Genomic DNA, 26,820 nt, shown 5'->3' on the forward strand with positions numbered 1-26,820 from the left:
ATAAATCACAGCAAGATCTTTTTTGATCCACCTCCTAGAGTAATGGAAATAAAAACAAAAATAAACAAATGGGACCTAATGAAACTTCAAAGCTTTTGCACAGCAAAGGAAACCATAAACAAGACGAAAAGACAACCCTCAGAATGGGAGAAAATATTTGCAAATGAATCAACGGACAAAGGATTAATCTCCAAAATATATAAACAGCTCATTCAGCTCAATATCAAAGAAACAAACACCCCAATCCAAAAATGGGCAGAGGACCTAAATAGACATTTCTCCAAAGAAGACATACAGATGGCCACGAAGCACATGAAAAGATGCTCAACATCACTAATTATTAGAGAAATGCAAATCAAAACTACAATGAGGTATCACCTCACTCCTGTTAGAATGGGCATCATCAGAAAATCTACAAACAACAAATGCTGGAGAGGGTGTGGAGAAAAGGGAACCCTCTTGCACTGTTGGTGGGAATGTAAATTGATACAGCCACTATGGAGAACAATATGGAGGTTCCTTAAAAAACTAAAAATAGAATTACCATATGACCCAGCAATCCCACTACTGGGCATATACCCAGAGAAAACCGTAACTCAAAAAGACACATGCACCCGAATGTTCATTGCAGCACTATTTACAATAGCCAGGTTATGGAAGCAACCTAAATGCCCATCAACAGACGAATGGATAAAGAAGATGTGGTACATATATACAATGGAATATTACTCAGCCATAAAAAGGAACGAAATTGAGTCATTTGTTGAGACATGGATGGATCTAGAGACTGTCATACAGAGTGAAGTAAGTCAGAAAGAGAAAAACAAATATCGTATATTAATGCATGTATGCGGAACCTAGAAAAATGGTACAGATGAGCCAGTTTGCAGGGCAGAAGTTGAGACACAAATGTAGAGAATGGTCATATGGACACCAAGGGGGGAAAACTGCGGTGAGGTGGGGATGGTGGTGTGCTGAATTGGGCAATTGGGATTGACATGTATACACTGATGTGTATAAAACTGATGCCTAATAAGAACCTGCAGTATAAAAAAAAAAAAAAAAAAAAAAAAAAAAAAAAAAAACAAGCTGCACAGGGACAACTGGATGTCCTCTTACTTACACCATACACAAAAATTAACTCAAAATGATAATAGACCTAAATGTAAGAGCTAGAAGTAGGGCTTCCCTGGTGGCGCAGTGGTTAAGAATCTGCCTGCCAATTCAGGGCACACGGGTTCGAGCCCTGGTCTGGGAAGATCCCACATGCCGCAGAGCAGCTGGGCCCGTGAGCCACAATTACTGAGCCTGCGCGTCTGGAGCCTGTGCTCCGCAACAAGAGAGGCCGTGATAGTGAGAGGCCCGTGCACCGCGATGAAGAGTGGCCCCCGCTCGCTGCAACTAGAGAAAGCCCTTGCACAGAAACGAAGCCCCAACACAGCCAAAAATTAATTAATTAATTAATTAATTTTTTAAAAAAAAGAGCTAGAAGTACAAAACTCTTTGAAGAAAACCTAGGAGTAAATCTTTGTGACCTTGCGTTAGGCAAAATCTTCTTAGATATGATTCTAATAGTAAAGCAACAAAAGAGAAAATATATTGGGCTTCATCAAAATTAAAAACTTTTCTGCTTCAACTGATACCAACAGGAAAATAAAATGCCAACCCACAGACTAGAGGAAAATATTGGTAAATCATGTATCTGATAAGGGATTTGCATCCAGAACATATAAAGAACTCTTACAACTTAATAATGAAAAGACAACAGAATTTTAAAATGGGCCAAAGATCTGAATAGACACATTTCTCCAAAGAAGACATACAAATTGCCAATAAGCACATGAAAAGACATTAAAGAATGTCTCATTAGCCATTAGGGAAATGCAAATTAAAACCACAAAAAGATATCACTTCACATCCTCTCAAAAAGTACAATAAAAAAGACAGATAACAAATATTGGTGAGGATGTGGAGAAATTGGGGCCCTCATACATTGCTGGTGAGAATGTAAAAATTGTGCAGTCACTTAGGAAAGCAGTTTGGCAGCTCCTCAAAATATTAAGCCAAGAGTTACCATATGACCCTGGATTCCATTCGTAGATATATACCCAAGAGAACTGAAACATGTCCACACAAATACTTGTACGTGAATGTTCATAGCAGCTTTCTTCATAACAGCCTAAACCTGGAAAAAACTCCAAATGACTGATGAACGGTTAAACAAAATGTTTGTATATCTACACAATGGAATATTATTGGGCAATAAAAAGGAATGAAGTACTAATACATGCTACCACATGCATGAGCCTTGAAAATATTATGCTAAGTGAAAGAAGCCAGACACAAAAGATTACTATTGTATGATTGTATTTGTTTAAAATGTTCAGAATGGGCAAATCTATAGAGACAGAAGGTAGATTGGTGGTTGCCTGAGGATTAAGGAGTCGGGGAGGAAAGTGACCACTGATTTATAGGGGGAGTTCTTTGGGATGATGAAAATATTCTAAAATTGATGATGCTGATGGTTGCATAACTCTGAGTACACTAACACCATTGAGTTGTATATAAAATGGGTGAATCGCAGGGTCTGTGACTTATATCTCAATAAAGCTGGTAAAAAACAAAAATAAAATATCTGGTAAGGCCTCCCTTCTGAGTGCTGGATGCCCATCAGCCCCCACGAAGTGCTAACAGACTCCCTCTTCAAGGTGTGGAGGGTGGACCTGCAGCCTCTCAGGTCCATCCCCGGCCTGTTAAATCTGAATGTGCATATTCAAACATCCCAGGTGATTCCCATGACCATTAAGGTTGGAGAGGCACTAAAAGGCTTCAGACTCAGGAAACAAAATCTAACGTGAGCTAATCATTGATAAAAATCAAGAGGATGTACTTAACTTATACTTAGCTTTTCTATTTCTTTAAATATTACTTTGTCTTTTTATTTTGTGAATCAAGGGCAGTGCTTTGAGATTTAAATGTTTATACTTTTATTCAGACATAACAGACTTGTTCATAACTGACCTCCACTTAACCAGTTCATCCCATTGCCCCTGTTCTCCATTCCTGTTGCAACATGCCCTACCAGTGTTGGGAGCACCTGGAACCTCTCTGTGGTGAGATTGCTCTTCTGGACCCCACTGCGTGTCTGACCCCTTCCAGCTAGAAGCATCCTTGGCTGATGTAAATTGGTTGTTTGCAAACATCCAATTTTGTTACTCACAAATTTATTTATGCTAATCTCACTTATTATAACTTTATAACCTAATATATATATACCAATGACACATTAGGGTAAAAAGTTTCTATGGAGTCTAAGTGGAAAGCTTTGGAAAAACTAGATATAGATGAGTTACTTTTTTTTTTTTTTTTTAGTGCTATCTATGGGAAAGATACGTATCAAAATAAAAGGAAGAAATTGTGACAATCTGGAAGGATTTGGCACGCAGATTATTTAGCATCTGTCTACATTCTTGCTCCACTTAAGTAACCGAAACTGGATACTGTTTATAATGAATTATGAGTGTGGTTTACTCAAGAAATCACACAGAACTCCAATCAACTGATTCATCCTCAAAAAGAAGGCCTTACCCTGTACCAAGAGATCAGCAAAGCAATGTCCATTTTGTGTTTTAGGTTCAAATATTTGATATAGATCTTTGTTCATTTGCTTGTTTGTTTAAAACATCACCAGTATAAAGCAACTTCTTTTCCTTTAAAATTGAAGTATAGTTGATTTACAATGTTGTGTTAGTTTCAGGTGTATGTACAGCAAAGTGATTCAGTTATATATATAATATGTATTATTTTTCAGATTCTTTTCCATTATAGGTTATTACAAGATATTAATATAGTTCCCTGTGCTATACAGTAGGTCCTTGTTGTTTATCTATTTTATATATAGTAGTCTGTATCTGTTAATCCCAAATTCCTAATTTATCCCTCCCTTCACTTTCCCCCTTGGTAACCAAAAGTTTGTTTTCTGTGTCTGTGAGTCTATTTCTGTTTTGTAAACAAGTTCATTTGTATCATTTTTTTAGATTCCACATATAAACAATATCATATGATATTTGTCTTTCTCTGTCTGACTTACTTCACTTAGTATGATAATCTCCAGGTCCATCTATGTTGCTGCAAATGACATTATTTCATTCTTTTTAATGGCAGAGTCATATTCCATTGTATATATGTACCACCTCTTCTTTATCCATTCCTCTGTCATTTAGGTTGCTTCCATGTCTTGGCTATTGTAAACAGTGCTGCAATGAACCCTGGGGTGCATGTATCCTTTTGAATCATGTATTTCTCTGGATATATGCCCAGGAGTGGGATTGATGGATCATATGGAAGCTCTATTTTTAATTTTTTAAAGAACCTCCATACTGATGTAGATCTTTTTGTTAATTCATCAACTACTGATCCTGGTCACATTAGAGGAGAGAGCTTCTACTGTAGTTATATTTACCTTAAAAGAGATTGTTAGCTGGCCCTCATTTCTTCTTGCTTTTCTCAAATTCATCTGCCTCAAGAAAGCCGTTGAGAGGCACTTCAACCTCAAAAAAATGCATCACCATTCACTGCAGGAAAGTTCTGAGGGGAAACTAGCCTTCACAGTATAGACTTTAGAGTTTTCAAAATTAATTCTGTGGTATTAGTTAAACAGAAATTCACCCATTTTCACAGAAGCTTTACTCATAATAGCTAAAAGGTGGAATCAACCCAAGTGTCCATTGAGGGATGAATGGATAAACAAAGTGTGGTATATCCACACAATGGAATATTATTCAGCCTTAAAAAGGAAGCAAATCTAACACAGGCTACAAGACAGATGAACCTGGAAGACATATGCTAAATGAAATAACCCAGTCACAAAAGGACAAACGCTGTATAATTCCACTTACATGTGGTATCTAAATTAGTCAAACTCATAGATATAGAACATAGAATGGTGGCCTCCAGGGTCTGGGGAAAGGGGAAATGGGGAGTTATTATTTATTGGGTATAGAGTTTCAGTTTTGCAAAATGAAAAATTTCTGACTAACAATGTGAATATACTTAACACTAGTGAACTGTGCACATAAAAGTGATTAAGGAGTAGCCCCGAGACTCGACCCGGAGATGAGGCTGCTGCGACTATTGCACTTGAGTGGGCGCCAGGTGATCCTCGGGTCCGCAGAGGTTGCGCTCTGGGGTTTGAAGTCAATAAAAGGAAGCTGCAACAATTTTTGCACTGCTATTTGTAAAGATGTCACTTATATGGAACTTAAAAACCTCTTGAAGTCCAAAAAAATTATGTTAATTGATGTTAGAGAACCATGGGAAATTCTTGAGTATGGAAAAATCCCTGGGTCTGTCAATATACCATTGGATAACGTAGATGAAGCTCTACAGATGAACCCAAAAGACTTCAAAGAGAAGTACAATGAAGTAAAGCCATCCAAATCTGACAGTCTAGTGTTTTCTTGTTTAGCCGGAGTGAGAAGCAAGAAGGCTATGGACACAGCAATATCTCTGGGCTTTAACAGTGCTCAACACTATGCTGGAGGATGGAAGGAATGGGCAACCTATGAATTTTCGGAGAAGAAACAAGGAAATTGAATTTTGGAATACAAGCTGGCCCTTTCCTTGTGTACGTGCAGCCTAGGATAGTGGAATAAGCAAAAGAATCAAAATGTAGCCCTGGAACCACTGGTTAATGGGAAGGGGATTTTGTGTAAGTCAATTATTTGTTGAATCTTTTTCTCACCTATAAATTGGGAATACCACTTCTCCCTGCCTACTTCCAAAGGCTAATGAGGCTTGCTGTAATGTATGTGACTTGCCATGGAAACATAAGGGTTGGGATTCTAAAAATTAATTTTTAAATAGTTTAGTATAGTTCAATAGTATTCCAAAAGACCTGGTTACTTGTACTACCTAATCATAATGTGTGACCACTTCTGTTAATATAGTGTCTATACTCTTCAAAGAGGCTATGAACTAGACCAGTCGATTAAGAAGACTTCACCTTAAAACACCAAGAATCTGGGGTGCAGAAAAGTAGGTGAAATATCAACAATGAAAATACAACATTAGCAATATCCAAAGACTTATGGCACTGTGACCAGCATGGTAGTGATATAATTTGCAGTTTAAAAAAGTAATATTATCCATGGGGATAGTAATCAGAACAGTGGTTGCTTCTGTTGAAGGAAGGAAATTAACAGGAAAATCAAGGAGGAAAATTTCTAGGGTGATGGAAGTGCTCTATATCTTGATTGAGGTGTTGGTACATAGGTATATACATTTACCAAAACTCACTGAACACTTTAAAACTATACATTACCTGTAATTACATCTCAATTAAAAATAATGAAAATTTAAAAAAGTTTAAATGCAAAAAAAAAAAAAAGTGATTAAGATGGTACCTTTTATGTTATGTGTATTTTACCACAATTAAAAATAAAAATAATAAAATAAAAGAAAGTCACTTGAAAAGTATACTACCAACTTAAGGCAATCATGTCATACACGAAAACCACTAAAACTTTCCCAAAGGCTACTGACAGTTCATGATCCCTTTAAGCTCATCTTAGCTGTCTCCAGGGTCCAGGATTTTAACAACACTAAAGTTATGTTGGTGGTATCATAATTTCTCTGAAATGAACATGAACACAAAACACTAACAACAGAATGTGCCCAACATGACTGAAAAGGGTCACATGAGGAGGGTGACAGAATCAAATATGAACAGTAGCGATAGCATAATTCAATATTTAGTTCAAATAGTGGAATATGTAGAACCAGGCAATAGTGATCATTGGAAATGACTCTCAAATATTTTGTTTTTCAGGTGGAAAATCAGAGGCCCATATGAGGAAGATTATAAAATCTTGAAAGGCTTAAAAATTATCTAAGTTAATACTATGCTCCTGGATTAAAAGATTTAATATTGTAAAGATGTCAGTTCTCCCCAGTTTATCTATGATCTTAACGTACTTAAAACCAAAATACCGAGGAGACCTTCAAGATGGCAGAGGAGTAAGATGTGCAGATCACCTTCCTCCCCACAAATACATCAGAAACACATCTGCATGTGGAACAACCCCTACAGAACACCTACTGAACGCTGGCAGAAGACCTCAGACTTCCCAAAAGGCAAGAAACTCCACACGTAGCTGGCAGTGTGGCTGACAGGGTCTTGGTGCTCCGCCTGGGTGTCAGGCCTGTGCCTCTGATGTGGGAGAGCCGAGTTCAGGAAATTGGTCCACCAGAGACCTCCCAGCTCCATGTAATATCAAACAGCAAAACCTTTCCCAGAGATCTCCATCTCAATGCTATGACACAGATCCACTCAATGACCAGCAAGCTACAGTGCTGGACACCCTATGCCAAACAACTGGCAAGACAGGGACACAACCCCACCCATTGGCAGAGACACTGCCTAAAATCATAATAAGGTCACAGACACCCCAAAACACACCAACAGATGCAGTCCTGCCCACCAGAAAGACAAGATCCAGCCTCATCCACCAGAAAACAAGCACTAGTCCCCTCCACCAGGAAGCCTACACAACCCACTGAAACAACCTCACCCACTGGGGGCAGACACCAAAAACAATGGGAACTATGAACCTGCAGCCTGAGAAAAGGAGACTCCAAACACAGTAAGTTAAGCAAAATGAGAAGACAGAGAAACACACAGCAGATGAAGGAGCAAGGTAAAAACCCACCAGACCAAACAAATGAAGAGGAAATAGGCGGTCTACATGAAAAAGAATTTAGAGTAATGATAGTAAACATGATCCAAAACCTTGGAAATAGAATGGAGAAAATTCAAGAAACATTTAACAAGGACCTAGCAGAACTAAAGAGCAAACAAACAATGATGAACAACACAATTAATGAAATTAAAAATTCTCTAGAAGGAATCAATAGCAGAATAACTGAGGCAGAAGAAAGGATAAGTGACCTGGAAGATAAAATAGTGGAAATAACTACTGCAGAGCAGAATAATGAAAAAAGAATGAAAAGAATTGAGGACAGTTTTAGAGACATTTGCACCAACATTCAAATTACAGGGGTCCCGGAAGAAGAAGAGAAAAAGAAAGGGACAGAGAACATATTTGAAGAGATTATGGTTGAAAACTTCCCTAATATGGGAAAGGAAATAGTTAATCAAGTCCAGGAAGCGCAGAGAGTCCCATACAGGATTAATCCAAGGAGAAACACGCCAAGACACATATTAATCAAACTATCAAAAATTAAACACAAAGAAAAAATATTAAAAGCAAAAAGGGAAAAACAACAAATAATATACAAGGGAATCCCCATAAGGATAACAGCTGATCTTTCAGCAGAAACTCTGCAAGCCAGAAGGGAGTGGCAGGACATATTTAAAGTGATGAAAGGGAAAAACCTACAATGAAGATTACTCTACCCAGCAAGGATCTCATTCAGATTTGACGGAGAAACTAAAACCTTGCAGACAAGCAAAAGCTAAGAGAATTCAGCACCACCAAACCAGCTTTACAACAAATGCTAAAGGAACTTCTCTAGGCAGGAAACACAAGAGAAGGAATAGACCTACAATAACAAACCCAAAACAATTAAGAAAATGGTAATAGGAACATAATCGATAATTACCTTAAATGTAAATGGATTAAATGCTCCCACCAAAAGACATTGACTGGCTGAATGGATACAAAAACAAGACCTGTATATATGTTGTCTACAAGAGACCCACTTCAGACCTAGGGACACATACAGACTGAAAGTGAGGGGATGGAAAAAGATATTCCATACAAATGGAAATCAAAAGAAAGCTGGAGTAGCAATTCTCATATCAGACAAAATAGACTTTAAAATAAAGACTATTACAAGAGACAAGGAAGGACACTACATAATGATCAAGGGATCAATCCAAGAAGAAGATATAACAATTGTAAATATTTATGCACCCAACATAGGAGCACCTCAATACATAAGGCAAATGCTAACAGCCACAAAAGGGCAAATTGACGGTAACACAATCATAGTAGGGGACTTTAACATCCCACTTTCACAGATGGACAGATCATCCAAAATGAAAATAAATAAGAAAACACAAGCTTTAAATGATACAATAAACAAGATGGACTTAATTGATATTTATAGGACATTCCATCCAAAAACAACAGAATACACTTTCTTCTCAAGTGTCCATGGAACATTCTCCAGGATAGATCATATCTTGGGTCACAAATCAAGTGTTGGTAAATTTAAGAAAATTGAAATTGTATCAAGTAACTCTTCTGACAACAATGCTATGATACTAGATATCAATTACAGGAAAAAAATCTGTAAAAAATACAAACATGGAGGCTAAACAATACACTGCTTAATAACCAAGAGATCGCTGAAGAAATCAAAGAGGAAATCAAAAAATACCTAGAAACAAATGACAATGAAAACACAACGACCCAAAACCTATGCGATGCAGCAAAAGCAGTTCTAAGAGGGAAGTTTATAGCAATACAATCCTACCTCAAGAAACAAGAAACATCTCAAATAAACAACCTAACCTTACACCTAAAGCAATTAGAGAAAGAAGAACAAAAAAACGCCAAAGTTAGCAGAAGGAAATAAATCATAAAGATCAGATCAGAAATAATTGAAAAAGAAATGAAGGAAACAATAGCAAAGATCAATAAAACTAAAAGTTGGTTCTTTGAGAAGATAAACATAATTGATAAACCATTAGCCAGACTCATCAAGAAAAAAAGGGGGAAGACTCAAATCCACAGAATTAGAAATGAAAACTGCAGAAATACAAAGCATCATGAGAGTTTACTACAAGCAACTCTATGCCAATAAAATGGACAACCTGGAAGAAACGGACACATTCTTAGAAAAGCACAACCTTCTGAGACTGAGCCAGGAAGAAATAGAAAATATAAACAGACCAATCACCAGCACTGAAACTGAAACTGTGATTAATAATCTTCCAACAAACAACAGCCCAGGACCAGAAGGCTTCACAGGTGAATTCTATCAAACATTTAGAGAAGAGCTAACACCTATCCTTCTCAAACTCTTCCAAACTACAGCAGAGGGAGGAACACTCCCAAACTCATTCTATGAGGCCACCATCACCCTGATGCCAAAACCAGAGAAAGATGTCACAAACAAAGAAAACTACAGGCCAATATTACTGATGAACATAGATGCAAAAATCCTCAACAAAATACTAGCAAACAGAATCCAACAGCACATTAAAAGGATCATACACCATGATCAAGTGGGGTTTGTCCTAGGAATGCAAGGATTCTTCAATATACACAAATCAATCAATGTGATACACCATATTAACAAATTGAAGGAGAAAAACCATATGATCATCTCAATAGATGCAGAAAAAGCTTTTGACAAAATTCAACACCCATTTATGATAAAAACCCTCCAGAAAGTAGGCACAGAGGGAACTTACCTCAACATAATAAAGGCCATATATGACAAACCCACAGCCAACATCATTCTCAATGGTGAGAAACTGAAACCATTTCCACTAAGATCAGGAACAAGACAAGGTTGCCCACTCTCACCACTATTATTCAACATAGTTTTGGAAGTTTTAGCCACAGCAATCAGAGAAGAAAAATTAATAAAAGGAATCCAAATCAGAAAAGAAGAAGTAAAGCTGTCACTGTTTGCAGATGACATGATACTGTACACAGAGAATCCTAAAGATGCTACCAGAAAACTACTAGAGCTAATCAATGAATTTGGTAAAGTAGCAGGATACAAAATTAATGCACAGAAATCTCTTGCATTCCTAGACACCAATGATGAAAAATCCGAAAGAGAAGTTAAGGAAACACTCCCATTTACCACTGCAACAAAAAGAATTAAATACCTAGGAATACACCTACCTAAGTAGGCAAAAGACCTGTATGCAGAAAACTATAATACACTGATGAAAGAAATTAAATATGATACAAACAGATGGAGAGATATACCATGTTCTTTGACTGGAAGAATGAACATTGTGAAAATGACTATACCACCCGAAGCAATCTACAGATTCAATGCAGTCCCTATCAAACTACCAATGGCCTTTTTTACAGAACTAGAACAAAAAATTTCACAATTTGTATGGAAACACAAAAGACCCCAAATAGTCAAAGCAATCTTGAGAAAGAAAAATGGCACTGGAGGAATCAGGCTCCCAGACTTCAGACTATACTACAAAGCTACAGTAATCAAGACAGTATGGTACTGGCACAAAAACAGAAATATAGATCAATGGAGCAGGATAGAAAGCCCAGAGATAAACCCACTCACATATGGTCACCTTATTTTTCATAAAGGAGGCAAGAATATACAATGGAGAAAAGACAGCCTCTTCAATAAGTGGTGCTGGGAAAACTGGGCAGCTACATGTAAAAGAATGAAGTTAGAACACTCCCTAACACCATACACAAAAATAAACTCAAAATGGGTTAAAGACCTAAATGTAAGGCCAAACACTATAAAACTCTTAGAGGAAAACATAGGCAGAACACTCTATGACATAAATCACAGCAAGGTCCTTTTTGACCCACGTCCTAGAGAAATGGAAATAAAAACAAAAATAAACAAATGGGACCTAATGAAACTTAAAAGCTTTTGCACAGCAAAGGAAACCATAAACAAGACCAAAAGGCAACCCTCAGAATGGGAGAAAATATTTGCGAATGAAGCAACTGACAAGGGATTAATCTCCAAAGTGTACAAGCAGCTCATGCAGGTCAATATCAAAAAAACAAACAACTCAATCCAAAAATGGGCAGAAGACCTAAATAGACATTTCTCCAAAGAAGATATACAGATTCTAATACATGAACGGATGCTCAACATCACTAATCATTAGAGAAATGCAAATCAAAACTACAATGAGGTATCACCTCACACCGGTCAGAATGGCCATCATCAAAAAATCTACAAACAATAAATGCTGGAGAGAGTGTGCAGAAAAGGGAACTGTCTTGCACTGTGGTGGGAATGTAAATTGATACAGCCACTATGGAGGGAGAAAGTACGGAGATTCCTTAAAAAACTGAAAATAGAACTACCATACGACCCAGCAACCCCACTACTGGGCATATACCCTGAGAAAACCATAATTCAAAAAGAGTCATGTACCGCAATGTTCGTTACATTTACAATAGCCAGGACATGGAAGCAACCTATGTGTCCATCGACAGATGAATGGATAAAGAAGATGTGGCACATATATGCAATGGAATATTACTCAGCCATAAAAAGAAACGAAATTAATTTATTTGTAGTGAGGTGGATGGACCTAGAGACTGTCATACAGAGTGAAGTAAGTCAGAAAGAGAAAAACAAATGCCGTATGCTAACACATATATATGGAATCTAAAGAAAAAAAATGGTTCTGAAGAACCTAGCAGCAGGACAGGAATAAAGACGCAGATGTAGAGAATGGACTTGAGGACACAGGCAGGGGGAAGGGTAAGCTGGGACGAAGTGAGAGAGTGGCATGGACATATATACACTACCAAACGTAAAACAGATAGCTAGTGGGAAGCAGCCACATAGCACAGGGAGATCAGCTTGGTACTTTGTGACCACCTAGAGGGGTGGGATAGGGAGGGTGGGAGGGAGACGCAAGATGGAGGAGATATGGGGATATATGTATATGTATAGCTGATTCACTTTGTTATAAAGCAGAAACTAACACACCATTGTAAAGCAATTATACTCTAATAAAGGTGTTAAAAAAAATACCAAGAGTTTTTCATGGAAATTAATAAACTGACTTTGAAATTTAGAGAGATAAGTAAAAGGCCAAGAATAGTCAAGACATCTCAGGGTGGAAGGCTTCCCTCACATTATGACAAGACTTATTACAAGTCTATAGTTAGTAAGACGGTGTGGTACAGTGCAGTGATAGACCAGTTAACCAGTGGAGTAGACTAGAGAGCCCCGAAAGGCAAACACAATTACATAGATCTTCAATATAAGACAGGGATAATATAGCAGATTTGTGGGGATAGGAGTCTCTATTCAGTAAATGGAATTGGGGGAACAAAATGGTCACACACACACACACACACACACACACAGATGTACCTACACACACAAAAGAAATTAGAGCCCTACCTTTCTCCATATGCAAAAATAAGATCCAGGGTCATCAAGACTTAAATGTCAACAACACTTAAAGGAAAATATTACGTGAATGTATTTGGGGCCTTGAGATAGGGAAGGATTTCTTAAGGTACAAAGTACAAAATATTAAAAAAGGACATTGATAAATGTGACTGTATTAAAATTAATAATGTTATTCATGAAAGACATCTTAAATAAAATAGAAAGATAAGGTACAAACTAGGAAAATATATTTGCATCAAACTAGTATTAAGGATTAGTATTGAAAATATATGAAAGAACTCCAACAAATCAATAAATGCCAGCAACAATAAAAAGGACAAACAATTCAGTAGGGAAAAAAGACGTGAGCAGGAATTTCAGAGAAGAGGAAACACATATGGCCAATAAACATATGAAGAAATGTTCAATCTCATTAACAAATGCAAAATTAAGACCACAATGTGATCAATTTTAAGGGCATTCAAAGGACGAGAATTATGACTAACAATACTCAGTGTTAGAGAGGATGTGTATCAACGGGTTGTGTTACTCATTGCTAGAGGGAGCATGTATTAGTAGAGGCATTTTGAGAAGCAGTTTAAGATAATCTTGTAAAGCTAAACATTTATGTATCCTGCAACCCAACAACTGCATCTTTATAAATATACTCAAGAACACTCTTACATTTTTATACCAAGAGATATGCACAAAAATATTCCTAATAGCAAACCGTGTGAACAACCCAAGGCCCATTGTCAGGAGAATGAATAAATAACCTGTGCTTTGGTCCCACAGTGAAATAGTAGTCCACACCAACCTCATGCAACAATATTGTCCAGTTCTTTATTACTAACAAACCACCCCAAGACTTTACTGGCTTAAAATGTAATTGCTTAAAACAGCCACTTTATTATATTTCAAGATTTTGTGGATCAAGAATTCAGGCAGGGCTCAGCTCCACGTGGTACTGAGGTCACTCATTCAGCTGGTGGATGGGCTGATCTGGAGGGTCCAAGGCAGTTCCATTCACATGTGTGACACGGTGGCAGTGGTGGCTGGAAGACTGGGTTCAGCTGGGAATGTCTACCAAAGAGCCTTCCTTTGGACTCTTCAGCACAGTGGTCTCAGAGTAATGAGATGTCTTGTATGGTGGCCCAGGGCTCCCAGAGTGTTCAAAGAGACAGGAAGTGAAAGTTGCCAGTTTCTTAAGACGTGGACCCCAAAATTGACATGACATCACTTTATTGGTCACAACAGGCACAGCACCTGCCCAAATTCAAGGGAAGGGGCCACAGACTTTTCTTCTCAATGGGGGAAGGGTTAAAGAATTAGTGACCATCTTCTATCTTCTGCAAATATAGATAAATCTTTTCACTCCAAGTTACATCAAGAAGGTTGCCTGATGGGCATATATACACTACCAAATGTAAAATAGATAGCTAGTGGGAAGCAGCCGCATAGCACAGGGAGATCAGCTCGGTGCTTTGTGACCACCTAGAGGGGTGGGATGGGGAGGGTGGGAGGGAGGGAGATGCAAAAGGGAAGAGATATGGGAACATATGTATATGTATAACTGATTCACTTTGTTATAAAGCAGAAACTAACACACCATTGTAAAGCAATTATACTTCAATAAAGATGTTTAAAAAAAAAAAAAGAAGGTTGCCTGTATTTGAAAGTGAAGTGATTTTAATACTAAATCAAAATGACATTCCTTGAGTTTTACTGACATTTCTATGCTGATAAGACAGATGAGTGATTACAGGACCATTGATCAGTCACCAGTTTGTGGATGCCATAAACATAAATGACATGAAAGTAAGCTATTTGACCTTCTAAAGGTCAAGAAAACACCAAAGCCAGTTAGCAGATTTGGGCCAGAAACTGAAACCAAAGCCCAATTTGCATGCATCTTTTGACCTAGAAATCCAACTTCTGGGAGTTTATTCCAACTGTAGGGGACAAATGTTGGCTTTGTTCAGCATCCATCCTTGTGGGGACTTCCCTTGGGGAATTTTTCCTCCTCCTTTTCAACCAGGTGGTTCTGGTGAAGGCTGCCAATCATAGTGCCCACCCTGGATACAGTTGGTCCAAAGTGGGTGTCCACTCACACCCCAGGCCAGAGCACTCAGAGCCCTTTCTGAGAATTTCTACATACTGGGGTGGAGGTCAAGTATGTTCTCCTCTTTGGGGTTTATGATTTAAGATCCCTTAAAGCTGGATCTACCTCAGGGCACATCCCTGACTCATATAGGAAGATTTTATAGACTCGGAGAAAAGGAGACCAAGCCCAGAGAGAAATGGACAGGACAGAAAGAATTCCTTTGAGCCCTTGGGACCAATCAGTCAACCCTGAGGCAGCTCTTCTTCTGTCCATTTATGGAAGCAAATACATTCCATTTTTGCCTCAAGCTAGTTTGAGTTGGGCTTCTGTCACTTGCAACTGAGAGATTCTTATTAATATACTAAGGAAATTATCAGAAATGCACACAAAGAATGTTCATATATTGGTATAATTGCAGGAAAAGAAAAGAGAAAAAGGAAAAGGAAAGAAAACCTAAGTACCTGGTAAGGGGGACAGTTAAACAAATTATTGTTTATCCACTGATGGAATAGTATGTAATCTTTAAAAATTGTGGTTTTTAAAAATATTCAGTGACGTGGAAATGCTTAATGTGAAGTGAAAAGCAAGATACGAAACTAAAACAATAAATACTTTATGATTCTAACTTGTATGGACACACACACACACACACCCCTATCTATATGAAAGTGGAATATTTCTGGTGATTTTCATTTTATTCTTTATAGTTTGGTGTCTTGTCATAATTTTTAAATGTTAGTATATATTATCTTTATAACAAAATTTAAAATAAACAAATTTTTTTTCAAGGCAGCAATAAATGCTTGCAGTTCATTTTCACATTCACCAGTATATACATTGTTTGAACCCCAGAAGGAGTATGTGTGGCTTCACATAATCTGAGAAAACTCAGTAGAAACCGTGGCTACTTTAAGATCAGTATGATCTCTCTAAGACATTACTGATTCAGTAACAGTGGTATCAAGTGGGGAAGACAAAGCAAAACATTATACATTTACCCACAGTGTTTCAGCACCAAGAAATGGGACCTGAGGAAGCAAGTCAGAAGCTAGAGGTCTTCTTTCTTGTGACTGGCCAGTTACAAAGTCAGATTCCATCTGGAGGTAGCAATAGTCAGAGTCACTGAGGATATGTCAGCCTCAGAGATAAACTGTGACAACCTTCCCCTCCTCTCCCCTTCTTCCCAACTCAACCCACCCCTCCACCCTCCACTCAAAGGGACAAGACAAGATGGCTCTTCTTCAGAGGTCTCTCACACAGCCTGTCCTGCCTGCTCTGGGTCTTCCTACATCCGGCTCCCTTCCCCCAGGAAGGCCCCTTCTTTTTCCCTTCCACCTGATCCCACTGCCCTCAGGAGCTTTCCCTACATCCTGCCCACATAGCTCCCTCCCTCCCGTGACAACTTCTGATAGCCTTTGGGGGACTCGGTGATGTCCCCACCCCATCCCCCATCAAGGGCGACTCATTGTCCCAGCTGCCCTAGGCTGTGGGACTCTGCCACAGGGAGCCTCTCAGTCCAAGGTGAAAACTCCGCAAAGGGGAGGGGTGCTGTCCCCACAGGGGTGGACGCCAGACAGTCAACACTGTCCGCTGCAGTTAGAATAGACTCCTTGAAGTGGGATCTCTAGGTCAAAAGCTACATGCAAGTGGGCTTTGGTTTCAGTATCTAGCTCCAGACTGCTAACTGACTTTGGTTTAGTCTTGACCTTTGGAAAGTCAAATAGCCTACTTCCATGCCATTTACGTTTGAGGCATCCAGAAACTGTGACTGATCAGTGGTCCTGTGATCACTCAACTGTTTTACCAGCATAATGTCAGTAATAATCAAGGCATGCCGTTTTGATTTAGTATTAACATTTCCAAGTGCATTTTCAAATATTCTCCCATCTTCTGGTGTAGCCCATATCCACTGCCGATACCTGCAGGAGTATGAAGGTCTAGAAATCTTGGCTCAATCTAAGACATCTCCGATGGCCCTTTCTAGTTCCAGAACTCCCATGGGGGGAGCCGAGGCTGTCCCTGGGCCTAGACCCCAGCTTGCCTTCTCCCTCTGCCCAGTCCAGCTCTGACCCCTCCCTTCCATCCACGCTGATCCCAAGGGCACTGCGAAGTAAGCATTCTGCTCCCCACAGAAGCCTGCCTGCGACACAGCCCTTAGCATCGGAAAGGCCGTTTTGGTCCTGGATCCTAAGTTGCCTTGTGTACTTTGTTTTCACAAGGGCATTTTTATCTCTGCAGGTAGACTGTGAGTTCTTGAAAGTGGAAACTGCCTTACATTCCTTTAGCATCCATAGCACACTTCCCTCACCTTCCATCTCAGCAATCTTTGTCCTGAATTAAACTCAAATATTTGGTAAAGGGGCTTTTGAAAAAAAAAAAAACCAATGTACCCACATTATTTGAAAATCACAATGGGAAAAGTATTATGGACACTTGTCTTAGTCTGCTCGGGCTGATATAACAAAATACCATAGACTGGGTGGCTTAAACAATAGAAATTTATTTCTCACAGGCTGGGAACATCAAGATCAAGGTGCCAGCTAATTAGATTCCTTGCCAGTGCTCTCTTACAGATGGCTGCCTTCTTGTTGTATCCTCACATGGCAGAGAGACAGAGAGGGAGAGAGTGAATCTCAAGTCTCTTCCTCTTTTTAGAAGGACATTAACGCCATCCTGAGGGCTCCACTCCCATGACTTCATCTAATCCTAATCACCTGCTAAAGGCCCCACCTCCAAATACCATCACTGGGGATTAGGGCTTCAACAAATGAACTTGGGAGAGATACAAACATTCAGTCCATAGCAATTTTTTTCTAAAAAGAATTATAGCAATGAAGGTCAAGCATCTAACTTCTTTTACATGTAAAGTCAACTGCAAAGTAGAAAAAAAATCCCCTCTTAACCGTGGTTCCTCTTTCACTGGTCTTCTCATAAAACGTCACCTTCTTCATCGTTTTAATCCTCATTCTACTCTCTGGGCTGTTTCGAGTTACATAATACACATATAAAATTAGCTGAAATATCAATCCTTGGTGAATGTAGTAAATTGGGAATTCACCAATGGAAGAAACACGTGTAAATGTACTATGGCGACACCTGGTGGTAAGATATGCAATAACATCTTGAGCTTTCTGTAATGGAGGATTCCTGGTTTATTCCTGAAGAAAATTACATTAAATGGAAATCTTAAGAAACATTCCACAGAGTTAGCAACCAAAAGAAGAAGTGTATTTGTGAACATGCTTGCGTGTGTGTGTACTTCCCCTTGTGCAACAAAAATAGAAAGGATCTCTCTTTCTACGAAGATGAGAGCTTGATCAAGAATGTGTCATTTATTCCGCTGCTTCTGTTCTGACCTCATACAAGATACTGAGCCATTTTGGGGCTCGCTTTCTCCTCTACAACATAGGTAAATTTAATAATCCCTACGGAGTTCACTAAACAGTATTAAGTGAAAAGTGTCTTGTGAATTGTATGAATATTACGTTATGCTATGCAAATGTTAGCTCTCGGCCACAAATTTTCCCTTCAAGGAATTTTAATATTGCTTAAAGACAAGACAGCATTAGTCAGGACTGGCACCTTACAACAAGTCCCTTTCGCTCAGGGGTTAACTGCTTAAAATTACAATGTGCCAAATCATGAGGGTGGAACCGCAATTTCAAGGGCAGTGGTTCTCAGTCAGGGGTAATTATCCTCCAGGGGACAGTTGGCAATGTCTAGAAACATTGTGGGTTGTCACAATTGGTGGGGAAGGGGGCAGGGAAAGTCTTACCGGCATCTGGTGGGTAGAGGCCAGGGATGCTGCTAAACATCTTACAAGGCACAGGACAGCCCTCACAACAAAGAATTATCTGGCCCCAAATGTCAACAGTGCCAAGGTTGAGAAACCCTGGTTTAGGAAACAGGAGGGAGAAAGTCCAGCCTTCTCTTTCCCTCCTACTGTCCTCATCACCACCGCCACCAACTACAAAGATCGGATGGTGGATCATAAATGAGAAATTCTCCAACACACATGTGCAAGAGAGTTCACAGAGTTTGCAGGCTGAATTTTATTAAGTGGGCATTATGAAATGTTATCTACTGTTTGTAATCCATCTCAACATGGACACAGTTGGTCACATTATTTCCCCTTCTTTTTACAGGAAAGTGAACCTGAGCTTTTGCTGGAGAGACATTGAGATAGACTAATGGTAACCACTAAATGCATAGTTACTTGTAGAATTAAGTCCAAATGAGAGTTAAGAGAGAGTGAGTATAATTTGTAGCGGTCATATGGTCTGACAATGTAGATATAGTACAGCTTGTTTTTTTTCAATGGCGCAAGAACAGGGTAAGGGAGCATACCAAAAAAAGGTTTTTTTTAACTTTTTAATTTATATTGGAGTATAGTTGATTAACAATATTGTGTTAGTTTCAGGTGTACAGCAAAGTGATTCAGTTATACATACACCTGTATCTATTCAAAAAGGTTTTTATTAAAAAAACTCTTTAGTAATCATATTGGCCGTAGTAGTATTAATTTTGTTGCTCTGAGATTGTTGTATGAGTAATAGAGGATAAAGCAAATGAGTGAATGGCTGATTCCTGGTTTGAAGCAGGAAATATACACATTGACCCTTGAAGTATCATCTCGTCAGATCAGATCACAATGAAGCTATGGAAGACACTAGGTCTTTTTTTTTTTTTTTTTTTGCCTGCTTTGCGGAAATGAATTTAATCAGATAGTTATTACGGCATTTACAATTTTTACGGAAGGACTCTGGCGGTTAACTCCCTTCTCCAGCTGCTAAAGGGCCATCCCAGATCTAGAGGCGGGTTTCCCGGAGGGCTCTGGCTGGGCTGCCGTGGACTCCGGGGGCGTAATGATTTCACAACGGTCATGAGGGAGGAGAGCGCCAACCGCATCATTTCTAGGAAGGCCTGAGCCGGCCAGGCCGCGAGAGCGGCCGGGAAGAGACGCTCACATGCCGGAAAAACTGCATAACTCAAGACACTAGGTCTTATAAAAAGGATGCAGGAGCCAATTGGAAGAGGCATTCACTCATCAAAGATGGGGCAATTTATGCTTCAGTATACCAAGGGATTGAAATTGCCTAAATCCCTTTCTAAAATTATATATTATATATATATATTTTAAAATGTAGTCATCATGTTTGGAGAATATTAGAGAACCAATCTTTTATCTTGAAAAACTATACCTAATGGGAAAGAATCAAGCATTTTTCCTGCCTTTCCTACATGAATTGTACCACTGGGTAATGAAATGATAAATGAAGGGAGACAACTCTTTATGAAAGTATTACAACTAATAAATGAAAAAGAAGTGATAGAATATTACCATTTTTGCAACTCCCAACAAATTAATGGATTTAGGCATTAAGCATCAGTGCTTAACTTATCATAACAAAAGGGAGTCAACCAGACATTTATGCCTCCGGATTTTCAAGATCACATCACCACCTATGGTCTTGCCAAAGAGATTGAACCCAAGTCTCAACAGCACTCACTTTGGGGCTTCCCTGGTGGCACAGTGGATAAGAATCTGCCTTCCAGTGCAGGGGACACAGGTTCGATCCCTGACCCAGGAAGATCCCACATGCCGTGGAGCAACTAAGCCCGTGCACCACAACTAATGAGCCTGCACTCTAGAGCCCATGAGCCACAACTACTGAAGCCTGCACGCCTAGAGCCCACACTCCGCAACAAGAGAAGCCACCGCAATGAGAAGCCCGCACACTGCAACGAAGAGTAGCTCCCGCTTGCCACAACTAGAGAAAGCCTGCGCACAACAATGAGGACCCAACGCAGCCAAAAATAAAAATAAATTAATTAAAATTTTTTTTAAAAAACACTCAGTTTGATCCAGCTGCAAAAAGGTAGGAAATCCAGAACATATTGAACTGTACTAAGAGTATGTTGTCAGCAACATCCAGACTGTAGGAAATTTTACAAGTCAAGGGATTCAGGTTTTTCAACAGATAAATTGTAAGGCTGAGAAATGGATCAAGGGGAAACTTAAGATTTACAGACTTAGAATCATATCAAAAATTTTAAGAAGACAAGTATAGAGTCCCAGGGTATTTACTTGGGTGAAAGAACTACACTTGAGTTTGGATTCCTTTTTCTTTTCTTTTGTGTGTATCTATTGTAGATTTTCAGTTTGTGGTTACCATGAAGTTTTGATACAGCAGTTTATATATAAACAAGATTGTTTAAAGTTGCTGGTCTTTTAATTTCAAAAGCATTTCCAATATCCTGCATTTGTGGTCTCCTCTTCTCATGATTGCTGGTTTTGATATCATATTTTTGTGTTGATGATTTCCTACCTTTACTTTATGTTTGCCTTTACTGGTGAGCTTTTCCATTCATAATTTTCTTCTTTCTAGTAGTGGCCTTTTCTTTTCTGCTTAGAGAAGTTCCTTTTGCATTTGTTGCAAAGCTGGTTTGGTGGTGCTGAATTCTCTTAGCTTTTGCTTGTCTTTAAAGTTTTTTGTTTTTTATACAGCAGGTTCTTATTAGTTATATATTTTATACATATTAGTGCATATATGTCAATCCCAATCTCCCAATTCATACCACCACCACCACCACCCACTTTGCCCCTTGGTGTCCATACATTTGTTCTCTACATCTGTGTCTCTATTTCTGTCTTGCAACTGCCTAGAGACTGTCATACAGAGTGAAGTAAGTCACAAAAAGAAAAACAAATATCGTATATTAACGCATATATGTGGAATCTAGGAAAATGGTACAGATGAACCAGTTTGCAAGTCTTTAAAGTTTTTGATTTCTCCTTCAAATCAGAATGAGAGCCTTGCTGGGTAGAGCATTCTTGGTTGTAGCTTCTTCCCCTTCATCACTTTAAATATATCATGCCACTCCCTTCTGGCCTGCAGAGTTTCTGCTGAAAAGTCAGCTGATAACCTTAAGGGAGTTCCTTTGTATGTTATCTGTAGTTTTTCCCTTGTTGCTTTTAATATATTTTTCCTTGAGACACAAAAGACCCAAATAGCCAAAACAATCTTGAGAAAGAAAAATGGAGCTGGAGGAATCAGGCTGCCTGACTTCAGACTATACTACAAAGCTACAGTCACCAAAACAGTATGGTGCTGGCACAAAAACAGAAATATAGATCAATGGAACATGATAGAAAGCCCAGAAATAAACCCATGAACCTATGGTCAATTACTCTATGACAAAGGAGGCAAGATTATACAATGGAGGAAAGACAGTCTCTTCAATAAATGGTACTGGAAAAACTGGACAGCTACATGTAAAAAAAAATGAAACTAGAACATTCTTCAACACCATACACAAAAATAAACTCAAAATGTATTAAAGACCTAAATGTAAGACCCAATACTCTAAAACTCTTAGAGGAAAACATAGGCAGAACACTCTTTGACATAAATCACAGCAAGATCTTTTTTGACCCACCTCCTAGAGTAATGAAAATAAAAACAAAAATAAACAAATGGGACCTAATTAAACTCAAAAGCTTTTGCAAAGCAAAAGAAACTTTAAGCAAAATGAAAAGACAACCCACAGAATGGGAGAAAACCTTTGCAAATGATGCAAACAACAAGGGATTAGTCTCCAAAATTTACAAACAGCTCATGCAGCTCAATATCAAAAAAAACAAACAAGGGCTTCCCTGGTGGCGCAGTGGTTAAGAATCCGCCTGCCAATGCAGGGGACACAGGTTCAAACCCTGGTCTGGGAAGATCCCACATGCCGAGGAGCAACTAAGCCTATGTGCCACAACTACTGAGCCTGTGCTCTAGAACCCGCGAGCCACAACTACTGAAGCCCCTGCACCTAGAGCCTGTGCTCCACAACAAGAGAAGCCACTGCAATGAGAAGTCCATGCACTGCAACGAAGAGTAGCCCCCACTTGCTGCAACTAGAGAAAACCTGCGCACAGCAACAAAGACCCAACACAGCCAAAAATAAATAAATTTATTAAAAAAAAAAAGTCTTCCAACAAACAGAAGTCCAGGACCACATGGCTTCACAGGTGAATTCTATCAAACATTTAGAGAAGAGCTAACACCTATCCTTCTCAAACTCTTCCAAAAAATTGCAGAGGGAAGAACACTCCCAAACTCATTCTGTGAGGCCAGCATCACCCTGATACAAAAACCAAACAAAGATATCACAAAAAAGGAAATTACAGACCAATATCACTGATGAATATAGATGCAAAAGTCCTCAACAAAATACTAGCAAACAGAATCCAACAACACATTGAAAGGATCATACACCATGATCAATGGGATTCATCCCAGGAATGCAAGGATTCCTCAATATACACAAATCAATCAATGTGATACACCATATTAACAAACTGAAGAATAAAAACCATATGATCATCTCAACAGATGCAGAAAAAGCTTTTGACAAAATTCAACACCCATTTATGATAAAAACTCTCCAGAAAATGGGCATAGAGGGAACCTACCTCAACATAATAAAGGCCATATATGACAAACCACAGCAAACATCATTCTCAATGGTGAAAAACTGAAAGCATTTCCTCTAAGATCAGGAGCAAGACAAGGATGTCCACTTTCGCCACTATTATTCAACATAGTTTTGGAAGGCCTAGCCACGGCAATCAGAGAAGAAAAAGAAATAAAAGGAATCCAAATCAGAAAAGAAGAAGTAAAACTGTCACTGTTTGCAGATGACATGATACTATACATAGATAATCCTAAAAATGCCACCAGAAAACTTGTAGAGCTGATCAATGAATTTGGTAAAGTAGCAGGATAAAATATTAATGCACAGAAATCTTTTGCATTCCTATACACTAACAACAAAAGATCAGAAAGAAATTAAGGAAACAATCCCATTTACCATTGCAACAAAAAGAATAAAAAACCTGGGAATAAACCTACCTAAGGAGGTAAAAGACCTGTACTCAGAAAACTATAAGACACTGATGAAAGAAATCAAAAGTGACACAAATAGTTGGAGAGATATACCATGTTCTTGGATTGGAAGAATCAATATTGTGAAAATGACTATACTACCCAAAACAATCTACAGATTCAATGCAATTCAAATTACCAATGGCATATTTTACAGAACTAGAACAAAAAATCTGAAAATTTGTATGGAGACAAAAAAGACCCCAAATAGCCAAAGCAATCTTGAGGGAAAAAAACGGAGCTGGAGGAATCAGAATCCCTGACTTCAGATTATGCTATAAAGCTACAGTAATCAAGACAATATGGTACTGGCACAAAAACAGAAATATAGATCAATGCAACAGGATAGAAAGCCCAGAGATAAACCCACACACCTATGGTCAACTAATCTATGACAAAGGAGGCAAGGATATACAATGGAGAAAAGATAGTCTCTTCAATAACTGGTGCTGGGAAAACTGGACAGCTACATGTAAAAGAATGAAATTAGAACACTCCCTAACACCACAGACAAAAAAAAACTCAAAATGGATTAAAGACCTAAATGTAAGACCAGACACTATAAAACTCTTAGAGAAAAACATAGGAAGCACACTCTTTGACATAAATCACAGCAAGATCTTTTTTGACCCTCCTCCTAGAGTAATGGAGATAAAAACAAAAGTAAACAAATGGGACCTAATGAAACTTAAAAGCTTTTGCACAGCAAAGGAAACCATAGACAAGATGAAAAGACAACCCGCAGAATGGGAGAAAATATTTGCAAATGAAGCAACTGACAAGGGATTAATCTCCAAAATATACAAGAAGCTCAATATCAAAAAAAACAAACAATCAAATCAAAAAATGGCCAGAAGACCTAAATAGACATTTCTCCAAAGAAGACATACAGATGGCCAAGAGGCACATGAAAAGTTGCTCAACATCACTAATTATTAGAGAAATGCAAATAAAAACTACAATGACGTATCACCTCACACTGGTTAGAATGGGCATCATCAGAAAATCTACAAACAACAAATGCTGGAGAGGGTGTGGAGAAAAGGGAACCCTCTTGCCCTGTTAGTGGGAATGTAAATTGATACAGCCACTATGGAGAACAGTATGGAGGTTCCTTAAAAAACTAAAAATAGGGCTTCCCTGGTGGCGCAGTGGTTGAGAATCTGCCTGCTAATGCAGGGGACACGGGTTCGAGCCCTGGTCTGGGAGGATCCCACATGCCACGGAGCAACTGGGCCCGTGAGCCACAACTGCTGAGCCTGCGCGTCTGGAGCCTGTGCCCCGCAACGGGAGGGGCCGCGATAGTGAGAGGCCTGCGCACCGCGATGAAGAGTGGTCCCTGCACCACGATGAAGAGTGGCCCCTGCTTGCCGCAACTAGAGAAAGCCCTCGCACGAAACGAAGACCCAACACAGCTAAAAAAATAAAATAAATAAATAAATAAATAATGTAAAAAAAAAAAAAAAAAAAAAAACTAAAAATAGAATTACCATACAACCCAGCAATCCCACTACTGGGCATATACCCAGAGAAAACCATAATTCAAAAAGACACATGCACCCCAATGTTCATTGCAGCACTATTTACAATAGCCAGGTCATGGAAGCAACCTAAATGCCCATCGACAGACGAATGGATAAAGAAGATGTGGTACATATATACAATGGAATATTACTCGGCCATAAAAAGGAACAAAACTGGGTCATTTGTAGAGATGTGGATGGACCTAGAGTCTGTCATACAGGGTGAAGTAAGAAAGAGAAAAACAAATATTGTATAGCAATGCATATATGTGGAATCTAGAAAAATGGTACAGATGAACCTATCTGCAGGGCAGGAATAGAGATGCAGATGTAGAGAACAGACATGTAGACACAGTGGGTGAAGGGGAGGGTGGGACGAACTGGGAAAATAGAACTGACATACATACACTACCATGCTTAAAATAGATAGCAGGTGGGAACATGCCATAAAGCACAGGGAGCTCAGCTCGGTGTTCTGCAAATACCTAGATGGGTGGGATGGTGGGGGGAGGGAGGTCCAAGAGGGAGGGGATATATATATACGCATAGAGCTGATTCACCTCATTGTACAGCAGAAACTAACACATATTGTAAAGCAATTTTACTCCAATTAAAAAAAATTTTTTTAATAAATAAAATAGATAACCAGCAAGAACCTACTGTATAGCACAGGGAACTCTGCTCAATATTCTGTAATAACCTAAATGGGAAAAGAATTTGAAAAAGGGTACATGTATATGTATAACTGAATCACTTTGCTGTACACCTGAAACTAACACAACATTGTTAATCAATTATGCTCCAATATAAAACAAAAGTTAAAAAAAAAAAAAAAGAACTACAGTTGACCCTTGAACAACACAGGTTTGAACTGCACAGATCCACTTACATGTGGATTTTTTTTCAATAAATACATATATGTACTGTGAAAGTATTTTCTCTTCCTTATGATTTTCTTAATAACATTTTCTTTTCTCTAGCTTACTTTATTGTAAGAATATAGTATATAATACATATACCATACAAAATATGTGTTAATAGACTGTTATGTTACCAGTAAGGCTTCCAGTAAACAGTAGGCTATTAGTAGTTAGGTTTGGGGGGAGTCCAAAGTTATATGTGGATTTTTGACCCCCCAGTGGCA

At 38.7% G+C, this 26,820-nt stretch overlaps 1 protein-coding gene across 1 annotated transcript; it reads left to right on the forward strand.

Moving 5' to 3' along the window:
- Positions 1–5,102: 5,102 nt before the first annotated feature.
- Positions 5,103–5,790, forward strand: LOC118900320 (thiosulfate sulfurtransferase/rhodanese-like domain-containing protein 3). Its single transcript, XM_036862723.1, has one exon. The coding sequence runs from the start codon at positions 5,116–5,118 to the stop codon at positions 5,593–5,595; it is 480 nt and encodes a 159-aa protein (XP_036718618.1). The 5' UTR covers positions 5,103–5,115; the 3' UTR covers positions 5,596–5,790.
- Positions 5,791–26,820: the final 21,030 nt, after the last annotated feature.

The sequence above is a fragment of the Balaenoptera musculus genome, chromosome 1, assembly GCF_009873245.2.
Source record: "Balaenoptera musculus isolate JJ_BM4_2016_0621 chromosome 1, mBalMus1.pri.v3, whole genome shotgun sequence".
Classification (NCBI taxonomy): Eukaryota; Metazoa; Chordata; class Mammalia; order Artiodactyla; family Balaenopteridae; genus Balaenoptera; species Balaenoptera musculus.

Excerpts from the sequence above, each read along its gene's own strand:
- LOC118900320 (XM_036862723.1), top strand. The coding sequence starts at position 5,116 with ATGAGGCTGCTGCGACTATTGCACTTGAGTGGGCGCCAGGTGATCCTC.